This window comes from Rhincodon typus, chromosome 43 (assembly GCF_021869965.1).
Source record: "Rhincodon typus isolate 14 chromosome 43, sRhiTyp1.1, whole genome shotgun sequence".
NCBI classification, from domain to species: domain Eukaryota; kingdom Metazoa; phylum Chordata; class Chondrichthyes; order Orectolobiformes; family Rhincodontidae; genus Rhincodon; species Rhincodon typus.
In genome coordinates this window covers 8,506,277-8,517,485 of record NC_063374.1, presented here as the reverse complement: position 1 = coordinate 8,517,485, position 11,209 = coordinate 8,506,277, and the positions used below count along the sequence as shown (strand labels likewise).

Sequence of the window (11,209 nt, the reverse complement as noted above, 5' to 3'; positions counted from 1 at the left end):
ATTTCTCTTTGTCTGACATGTCTGGGATAATTGACAGGAACTGCGCAGGGCAGCTGTGCACTGCCAGCACATGACCAGGTGCATGTCTGGTCTTTAAAGATGGTGGCAGTGCCAGAAAACCTGGGAGCTCCTGGCAGTGGCCAGTACTTCTGCCTGTAGTGAGTAGGGGAATTAAACCAGCAGGATGCCAGAGGGAAGTGATGAGATGAGTTTGGGAAGATAGCATGAGAAAATCTGCTTGGGCTCATGGAGAGAAACCCTCCAGGAAAGTTGCCAAGATTGACACTTCGTTGATTTCTTTGTTGAACGTATCTGTTTGACTCAATTGGTTATAAAGTCATCAGGGGGAAAGCAAGCTTTTAGTCATCATTATTGATCTGACAAACAACAAGGTACAGACGTGAAAGCCTATGTGACATGCTTTTATACTTGCTGCTCTGTTCTGCTGAAAGAGGCAGACCTTTCTCTTGTAATTAAGAAAACTCAGTACCATTTCCGACAGATCAGGAGGTTTTTAAGCTGCTAGGAAATCCTTTGAATGCAGGAGCTTTCCATCGAGAAATTGCTGATCGATCTTCTCAGATGTCCTGTCTGGGCCACGAGGAAGCACAACTAAAACCAAGCTTCTCTCCTATGACTTTGTCATCAATTGAGCCAAACAGACCCATTCAATAAAAGAATCAACAAATTGTCAATCTTGGCAACTTTCCTGTGGGGTTTCTCTCCATGAGCCCTAGCAGATTTTCTCATGCTATCTTCCCAAACTTACCTCATCACTTCCATCTGGCACCCTGTTGGTTAAATTCCCCAACTCACTATACGCAGTCGCATGTCATGGGTAAGGGTAATGGTTTCAATTTCCTTGAATGAGGTATATTGTTATGAGAATCCAGCAGCTTTCCTAACCATTTTTCTGGAGTCATACAACCATGAGACTCGAGGACATAGAAAGAGAGCATTCAGCCCTTCGTGTCTGGGTCAGCTGAATAAACACTAACAAAATAAATAAACTGACTGCCCTTTCTAATCGATTATTTATTAATTTAGTTCTAATCTCACTTTCCAGAACCTGATCCATAGCATTGCATGTTACAGTGCTTTAGCTACAGATCCAGGTTCAGTTTAAATGAGTTGAAGTTTTCTGCCTTAACGACCAAAATGGGCAGTGAATTCCAGGCACCTACCATCTTCTGGGTGAAAAGATTTTACCCTATATAAATGTAATTCAAATGATCAGATTTATAGATGTTACATGGGACTTAGAATAAATCTTCTGAAGTTTGCTGAATCTTGACCACTTCTGCTCTTTTCCAGTGCTGTGAGCCTGAAGCAAGCACAAAAGTGAAGTAATATATCTTGCACCAACCAAAGAACCGGCAGCGATTTTGTTTCATATTTCAGAGACAGAGAAACTGCACAAAGGTATGTTCTGTCCAGTTGTCTACCCCTTATACCCCAGTGGCACACAAATGTGCTTGTGAACACGTCCCATTTGAAGTAGTTACTTTGTTGAGAAAATACCAACAGATTTCTCCATGAGTCATCAGATGATCCACAATTTTTTAAGAACATTATTCCGTAGTACATGGTATTTATTTGGCTTTTAACAACCTGTCCTTTTAAAAACTTAAATCTAATTGATGGGAATTCCTTATCTCCAGGTTGGTTACAGGCAAGAAATATTTAAAGCCAATTAGACAGTATTTTTTTGTTGGGGAAATTAAAAAAAAAGTCTGATGCAAAGCATAACAACAAAAGTAGATGGAGATACTATTGTCATATTTTAAAAATCAATGCCTGCATGTATTTTCTCTTTACAAAGCCCTGTCCTATTACCAACCTTCCCAACTTTACATTCTTATATGTACATCTTTAACTGAAACTGTCTGTTACGCTGTAATTGAAACCACTGGACAGTGGCTCAGTTTTACATCTCCTGCATCACCTGAAGAGAAACTCCAGTGCTTCAACTAGCTCCATACTTAAAAATTACTGTAAGCTTTGCTAATTTACTACAAGTAAGAATATAAAATTATACAAAACAAGGAGGAAGTGTATTCTTTAAATTTGAACTCTGGTCCTCCAGTTTGGTCCAATTATTTCATGTTTTTTAAACCCAATGCACCTGGAGGCCATAGCTAATGAAACAACATAAAATAATCAAAGTAGGTTCTTGAGGTACATGATAGTGTCCCTACTTCTGAGCCGGGAGACCTGGGTTCAAGTCCCACCTACTCCACAGGTATGCCATAAAAACTTTTAGAAGTTTGATTAGAAAATATCTATTTAACATAATCTAATACCAGTATGCAATTCCTATCTACAAATGTGTGCTTTCTAACATGTTAGCTTTTTCCATTATAAATTCTTATATTTATAAAGCAGACTCATCCTGCTCTAATTTCTCCTCATCTATTTCTCTGTTTATGTGGCCGAGTGTGTGGAAGTTAGAATCCCTACAGTGTGGAAACAGGCCCTTCAGCCCAACAAGCCCACACTGACCCTCAGAGTAGCCCACCCAGACTCATCCCCCTATAACCCACCTAATCTACACATCCCTGAACACTATGGGGAATTTAGCATGGCCAATCCACCTAGCCTACCCATCTTTGGACTGTGGGAGGAAACCGGAGCACCTGGAGGAAACCCACGCAGACACAGGGAGAACATGCAAACTCCACACAGACAGTCACCCAAGGCTAGAAACGAACCTGGGTCCCTGGTGCTGTGAGGCAACAGTGCTAACCACTGAGCCACCGTTGCACAACTGTTGGCATTTTCTGGCATTTTGCTCAAGTGATCAAACTTCTTGATTGAACATAAGGACTGCACATTGGAAGGCTCTTCAACTGTCGAGACATCATTCCCAAGCCTGATATCTGTTCCCTATCCAATATCAATAAATGTGTAACTTCTAACTCTCTAGCAATCAAGGATAAATACTAACTCCTTCTTCCTCAAATTCAAAGTACTAAAGACAAATGAACGACCAATACCTTCATCCCGTTAGCTAAGCTAACTTGGCACAGACAGCATTGGACTCTGGGGTATTGTTCATTTACATGACTTAGTACCATACCAGACAGCAGATTCACCACAGAGCCATCCTGGTGAAAAAAGTGCTGAACTTGGAATATTGCAATGGTAAAGCTCAGTAGGAGGCTTTTTCACCTAATGAGTCTATGGTAGCCGTTTTGAAAAGTGATTCTGTTCGTTCTGACTCCAAACCCATATCCCTACAATTTTCTTTCCATCAAATGTCTCTCCAATACCCTTTTGAAAACTATTACTGGTATGTTTTCACCACCCTACCAGGCTGCACTTTGCAAATCCTACTAGCTTGTTACATTAAAAATTTGCCCCGTCATTTCTGGTTCTCTATTACCAGTCAGCTTAAATCTGTTCCTTCTGATTATCAACCTTTCAGACTCTAGAAACAGTTTGTCTGTCTTTAATCTATGTAAGTCCTGCACAATTTCAAACACCTTTATCAAATCTTCTCTTTGCCTGATCTGTTTTAAAGGAGAACAACCCAGGCCTCCATTCTCTCTAGGCAACAATAATCAGGGCAGGGACAGAAGTCCTGGTTCCACACCTGATCGGAGTACATTCCTTCTAGACCTCTGGGCCTCAGTTATTGAGCCCTGATGTACCCCATTGTCCTATGCCCTGACTATAATAATTTGAGTAAATACTTTCTGTATCTTCTTTAAAGCCTTCATATCCTTCCTAAAATGTGGTTCCCAGAATAGAAAACAAAACCCTATTGAGGTCAAACAATTTTAATTATTACTTTCTTAATGTGATTCAGAATACCCAATGCTTTATGCTTTGTTAACCTGTCTTTCCATCTCCAAAAATTTAAAAAATGCTGCTCCAGGTTTCTTTCTTGCATCTCCTTTAATTTTGTACATTTAGTTAGCATCATCTCTATCCAATCTTGCCATCAAAATGTATCACTTCACACTTCTATGCATTGAACTTTGTTTTTCATAAGCAATGCAACAGTGGCAATGCCCAATTCAGATAGCCTGACAGTAGCACATATCTCATCTTCCAGCTTTCCTTCAAGGAGGTGGGATTGGCTAATACTTTACTGTTCCTGATTTTGGCAGATGGCTAAAAAGGACGATGACTTAGATGTGCTGCTCCCAAATTGGTCAGGAGCAGCTGCGCATGGGTTCAGTATAAGTGGTGGTGACGAAGGGATCTTCATTAAGGATGTGGTGCAGAATTCTCCAGCGGGAAAGAGTGGAGTGATGAAGGAAGGTATGATTCTGCTCTGCATTGCTAGTTTTCCTTGCCCACACTATATCTTGGTAGTTGAACACTCCGAACTAATGGTCTAATTCCTAAATGTAGAGACCCTCTTAACCACACATTTTGTAACATTAAAAAAAACCTAATTAATTTCACTCTTGGTAATTTTGCTGCAATTGTTTAAAGTAAACAACTTATTTAAAATTGCCTAGATGATCAGAAATCGAGTAGAAATATCCTGGGTTTAGTACAGTATTGCAGACTTTACAGACTTTAACATGTACTGATGGATCTTCCTTGACCATGTTTGCCATAAATTAGATGGTGCACTATTTTGTAAGGATAAAACTCTTACACTATTTATTTTGAAAATGTTATTTTACTGCAATAGCTGTGCTCCTTCAAAGCTGCAAAGTTTAATTGTTAAGTAAAAGCAGGTTGAGGTCATTCGAGTATATTAGGGAACTTTGGAATCTATTAGTCAGTTTTGAGCCATAGCTGATATTATGTATCAATTTTCTTCTGCTATTGACAAAAGCCACAATATTATGTGTTAATGAAGACTTTGTTTCTTTAGGGTCACTGGACCCGAAACATTAATTCGGCTTTCTCGCTGCAGGTCTGGAATGCTGCCAGACCTGCTAATTCTGCTTTCCACAATTTCTGTTTGTGTGTCTGATTTCCAGCATCCACAGTTCTTTGGGTTTTTAATCTCTGCAGACTCTGACTTTTTATAGGTGCAGATTTCAGTGGCTGTCTATAGTATATCATCTAGTTGATCAAGACTTATTACAATGAGCGTTGGCAAGTTGTTGAACATCACAACCAAGCTACAATTCTATCCTCAATATCCAGAAATACCTTCACATTTCAGTAGGAATCACCAAATAGAGTTCACAGTGGCATGAGTGTATACCAACTACAGCAACTCACCAACACTACCAAACAACACCTTCTAATCCCATGAATTCTACCACCAAGAAAGTCAAGGGCAACAGATACCGCCACCTACAAGTTCCTCTCCAAGCCACACACTATGATGACATGGAACTATATTGCTACTCCGTCACTGCCAGTAGGTCAAAATTCTAGAACCCCTTACCTAACAGCTCTGTGGGTGCCCCTACAGCCCAGAGACTGCAGTGCCTCAAGAAGACAACACACACTTTTTCCAGGGGTGATTAGGGATGGGCAGTAAATGCTGGCTGAGCCAGCAATGCCCACACCCCATGAGCAAATAATAAAAAGCTATAGGCTGGGTCAATGAAGATTGTTCTAGTTCTGCCAGCTCAACTGAGATTATTTAGTTAACTCAGCACAGACTAGGAACTGTTTCTGTATGTCATAGATTCACACTGGACAGCATTCACATCATGAACTTTTGCAGTTTTTAACCCTAGCAGACCTATTATTCCTGCGCTGAGCTTGGCTTTTACCTTGAAGACTCTTAATGCTTTTAAATGTTCAGTGAGCTTGAAAGACAATGTATAAATGTATAAATATGACCTCTTTCTCTTAGGTGACCAGATTGTGAGTGCAACTATCTACTTTGATGACATGGGATACGAAGAAGCACAGAAAATATTAGAAACTGTAGATCGACACACAGTGGGATTGAAGCTACATCGAAAAGGAGAAAAGCTTTCTCCTGGGGGAAGTTATTCGTGGAACCCAGAACGACTTGAAGCTACAAGTCCAGATGCTGTACTGGTATGTACAGTGCATTATGGAGTAAAGTCGTATTATAATTAATTAATGCTTTCGTTTACAACTTGGGGTTAGAGAATGATGCCATTTTTATACTACCTACAAGTTTCAAGAAAGAATGGGTCTGGACTATTTGGAAGTCCTCGGTTCTGTGGGACACACTGCGTGGCACATTCAGTGGCACGATTGTAGCTCCAAGAATGCCAGCAGTTTCAAAGTAGCATTTGGTAGCTTTATTTTTGTGCATAACAGGAGAGAACATGGGGTTGAATTATGAAATAAATAACTGAGACTTCCCAGTTACTCATGGATGATGCAGACAAGGAAGGTGAAGATTCCATCCTGGACTATGCTGAGTGGGTTAATCAGAAAGTAGGGGGCACTACAATTGGCCTCAGTTTCTGAGTATTGAAAGGAATATTGTCCAGTGTTCCTGCTCCTGATTGAAATGAGTAGTGAATGCATGTGAATAAGATGCAAGCTTTCTGTGTTGGCTCCCACAGTTGAATAGTCTGTTCACCCGTGGCCAGCTAAATATAATTGTGAGTGGAGAGGAGGATCCATTTCAAAGGTAGGCAGGAATGTGGGGTTGAGCCATGATTGAATCAGCCTTGATCATAATGAATGATGAAGCAGAATCCTGGGGCCAAATAGCATACTCATATAATCCCTACAGTATGGAAGCAGGCCATTTGGCCCATCGAGTCCACACTGACTCTTCCAAAATCAGCCCACCCAGACCCACCCCACTAGCATATCCCTGCATTTCCCACGGCTAATCCACTCATCCTGCACATCCCTGGACACTGTGAGCAATTTAGCATAGCCAATCCAACTAACCTGCACATCTTTGTTGTGGGAGGAAACTGGAGCTCCCAGACGAAACCCACGCAGATATGGGGAGAATGTGCAAACTCCACACAGTTGCCCGATGGTGGAATTAAACCCAGTTCCCTGGCCCTGTGAGGCAGCTAACTACTGACCTACTATGCCACCCTGGCTCCTAATTTTTATGTTCATACATATATATAAGTATGTTCAATAACTGGTTACTTAAATAAGGTATCAGATGGTCACCCAGTCAGGGATACAACTGGGAAAAAAAGGATAACACTGTAGAGAAACCAATAAATGAAACAGAGGATGCAGTTCATGGCACAAAACTCTGAACCTTTCTAAAAACTGTTTTCCCCAATAATTGGAAATGAAAGGACATCCTATTTTCGCACCCTCATATGCTGCCCTCTAGAGGCACTGATGAAAAGCACTTCTTCAGTCAGATTGCACCTCTGCATTTATCTTACAATGTCACCTGATGTGGCAGAGTTTTATGTTAAAAATAACAAAATAATACTCAACTCTGTGGAAATAAAATTCCTGGAAACTTCCAAATTCTATGTAGAACTGTAAAATCCATGCATAACTCATCAAATTTATTTATTATAAATTTCAATATTCACTTTAAAAGAAACAGCCAGTGTAAATTTATTGCATTGTAATTAGACCCTCCCAATAGTGAAGTCACTGCAGTATCCGAGGCAACCAGTAAGCACTCTAATATATTTTTCTTTTATATCCTTGTACACATATTTCTTTAAGTCTTCTACATCACTCCTGAAGGAGCTCAATCTTCCTGCAGCTTATGGTCCTCCAAACCTCACTCATTTATCATGGGCTGTGTGTCCTGACACCCGAAAAGGTCTACATTGAGCATATAAGAAAGTTCTGCACATGCACACTTTTTGAACTTTGCCAGTAAAAAACATAGTGGCACCCAAATAAGCACAATGTGTCTCCTGGTAGCCCCAAAAGGTTCACATTGCACATGCAGTTATTACTGGTGGGGAAGGGACAGATTGGAAGAGGTGCATCATATATAAACATAGACATTTCAGTTGTGGACAAAGGAATATATTACAACTAAGCTTGATCCTATCCTCGTTGAATGTCCACACACAACCTCTTTCCAACAGAATCACTGGACAGGTATTAAAGTGGGTATTCTGGTTGATATTTTCTTTCCTTCCCAGCTCTTGTGCTGCCATACTAGCTGAGATTGACTAGATCAGCACAGGCCTGAAACTAGGACAAAACTGTCCTGGATGGAAGCCTAAAAAATTCACTGAAATAAAAACAAAAATATGGATATGACACAAGATTTTATATTTCCTCTAGAGTGGAGATGATGAAGACTATCAAAGGATTTTCAGAACAAAAATCAAGCCTCATCTGAAGTCAGAAGATGGCTCAGAGGCATCAGATCAAGGCGACAGAACTTCCAATGTACATATCACCAGAAAGGTTATTACACGTACTATTCATACTTCTGGCCCTACAGTCGTAATGGACACAGACATCCAGAATCCAGAATTTAAAATAAAAGTTCCAAGATATGAGCAAGTCACCAATGAGAGATCAGGACCAAAACTGGAAACATCAGAGATGGATGTAGATGTTAATCTCCCAGGCACTGAAGTTCTGAAACTTCAAACGGGAGATGGCCAACGGACCACTCGTACAATGCACATTGTGAAAACAAAAGTTGTAGAGGTAACTGGACCAGATATGGAACATGGCCAGGCTACTTTCCATATGCCACAGCTCAATATAGCAGGAGGAGGAAGAACAATGCAAACAACAGATCTTGACTGCAAAGCTGGAATGACAAATGTGAAAGATCCTGTTATTGATATTAATACAAGTGGAGCAAAAACAGTCATTGCTTCTCCAAACACTGATGCTGATCTTAATGTATCTGGAACATATGACAATTTAAAAGGTCCAACAATTGATGGTCAAAAGTTAAAAATGCAGCTTGATGGCTCAGGTTTCAACACACAAGATGGGAAACTAAATATCAAAATGAAGACACCAAACATCAGTGTTTCGGGCTCAGATGTAAACACAAATACGTGGACAAAAACAGAAGCACCAGATCTGAATATCGGTATGAATGTTCCTGAGACAGACATTAAAATATCTGGACCAAGGATAGAAGGCAATGTTGAAATACCTGCAGTCGATCGGAATGTTGGAGGGGGTGCTAGTGAAATCAAAAGCCCAAATTTTAACTTTCCAGGAATCAGGTACAAAACTCGTGAACCTGATTTTAATCTGGAAGGCAAAGGCGCAAAAGCAACAGTAAATGTTGATGTGCCTGACATTGAAGTGGAGAGTGGCATCAAAAGCCCTACATTTAACAAGACAGGATTCACTATCTCTGGGCCCAAGGTGACAATGCCTGATATTTATTTGGAGCAGAAAGGTCCAAAAGTTGCATTACCTGACATCAATCTACAGGATGACAGCAAGGGTCTAAATCTGAATACTAACGATTCAAAAGTTGGTATCAAGCAACCTGACATCAGAGAAAAGGAGCTTAAGTTTTCAGTGCCTTCTATGAATATGCCCACTGTAAAAACTGCAGACATTGACTTAAATCTTAAAGGCTCAATAGGAAAAGGTGACCATAGTACTGACCTTCCCTTAGCAAATATTAAGGGAGACATCAAAGAACCCAAAGTAGATATAGAAACAGATATACTAGACACTGATATTAGATGGCAGAGTACAAATTCTGATTTAAAGGGACCAAAGATAAAAGGTGATGTTCATATACCTGATGTAGATTTAAATGTCAGAGGAGGGTCTAGTAAAATCAAAGGCCCTAATTTAAAGATGCCAGACTTAAGCATCTCAGGACCAAAGATCAAAAAGCCAGATATCAATCTGAAACTCAAAGGCCCAAAAAGCACAGCAGATGTTAATGCCCCTAATATAAATCTAGAGAGTGTTTTCAAAGGCCCAGATGTGAATATTAAAGGGCCTAAGATTGATATTGAGGAACCTGATGCCAAAGGTAGTGACCTCACGTTTTCGATGCCTTCAGTAGGTTCACCCACGGTAAGGGCTCCTGGCATTGATTTGAGTCTTAAAGGACCACAGGTGAAAACTGACCATGATGCTAACCTCCCTTCTGCTAGTATTGTGAGTGAGATCAAAGGACCCAGTGTGGATGTGGATGTTCCTGAGGCTGATATTAAGGGCCTTAGTGGAACGTTCCATCTGCCCAAAGTCAAAATGCCGATGTTTGGAATGGGTGGAGGGAAAGTAACAAGTCCGGATGTCAATATTGATGCGAATCTTCCCACTGCAGATGTCATTCCACCTGGTCCAAAGATAGAAGGTGCTGTTGATGTACCTGTTGTAGATGTAGGCATTGATGCAGGTTCCGATAAAATCAAAGACCCGAAATTTAAAATGACAGACTTAAGTATTTCAGGACCCAAGACTGAACGACCAGAATTCAATCTCAAATTCAAAGGCCCGAATGCCACAGAACATATGGATGTCCCTGATGTTAATCTGGAAGGTGATCTCAAAGGCCCAGATGTGAACATTAAAGGTCCCAAAGTTAATATTGAGGGACCTAATGCCAAAGGAAATGGCCTAAATATTTCAATGCCTTCCATAGGATTGCCCAATATCAAGACACCTGAGTTTGATTTGAATCTCAAAGGCCCAAAGGTGAAAGCTGCGCATGAGGATGCCCTTCCTTCTGCAAGCATTGAAGGTGAGATCAAGGGACCCAAGGTGGACGTAGATCTTCCTGGGGCTGACATGAAGGGTCCGAGTGGATCAATCCACATGCCAAAATTTAAAATGCCCAAGTTCGGATTTGGTGGAGGTAAAGTAGAAGGACCCGACGTCAATGTTGGTGCAAATCTTCCAGCTGCAGATATCAGTCTAACTGGTCCAAAAATAGAAGGTAGTATTGATACACCAGACGTAGATTTAGATATTGGTGGAGGCTCAGCTAAAATCGAAGGCCTTAAATACAAAAAGCCAGATTTCAATATATCAGGACCCAAGTTTGAAAAGCCAGATTTCAACTTGAAATTGAAGGGCCCAAAGGCAACAGCAGATGTGGATGTCCCGGATGTTAATCTAGAGGGTGGTCTCAAAGGTCCAGAAGTGAAAGCTGACCACGATATTGATCGCCCCTCTGCCAAAATAGAGGGTGAGATCAAAGGACCCAAGGTGGACCTAGATCTGCCAGAGGCTCATATGAAGGGTCGCAGTGGAAAGTTCCACATTCCTAAATTTAAAAAGACAAATTTCGGATTTGGTGCAGGGAAACTAGAAGGTCCTGATGTCAATATTGATGCAAATCTTCCAGATGCAGATGTTAGTCGAACTGGTCCAAAGATAGAAGGTGATATTGATGTACCTGACGTAGATC

At 40.7% G+C, this 11,209-nt stretch overlaps 1 protein-coding gene across 1 annotated transcript; it reads left to right on the top strand.

The window, feature by feature from the left end:
* Positions 1-1,310: 1,310 nt before the first annotated feature.
* LOC109928829 (neuroblast differentiation-associated protein AHNAK-like) lies at positions 1,311-11,208 on the top strand (the record flags this gene model as incomplete). The annotated part of the gene is made up of 4 exons (XM_048619640.1): positions 1,311-1,422; positions 4,116-4,269; positions 5,780-5,970; positions 8,143-11,208. Coding segments are annotated over exons 2-4 (3,411 nt in total), but the record flags the coding sequence as incomplete, so codon positions are not given.
* Position 11,209: the final 1 nt, after the last annotated feature.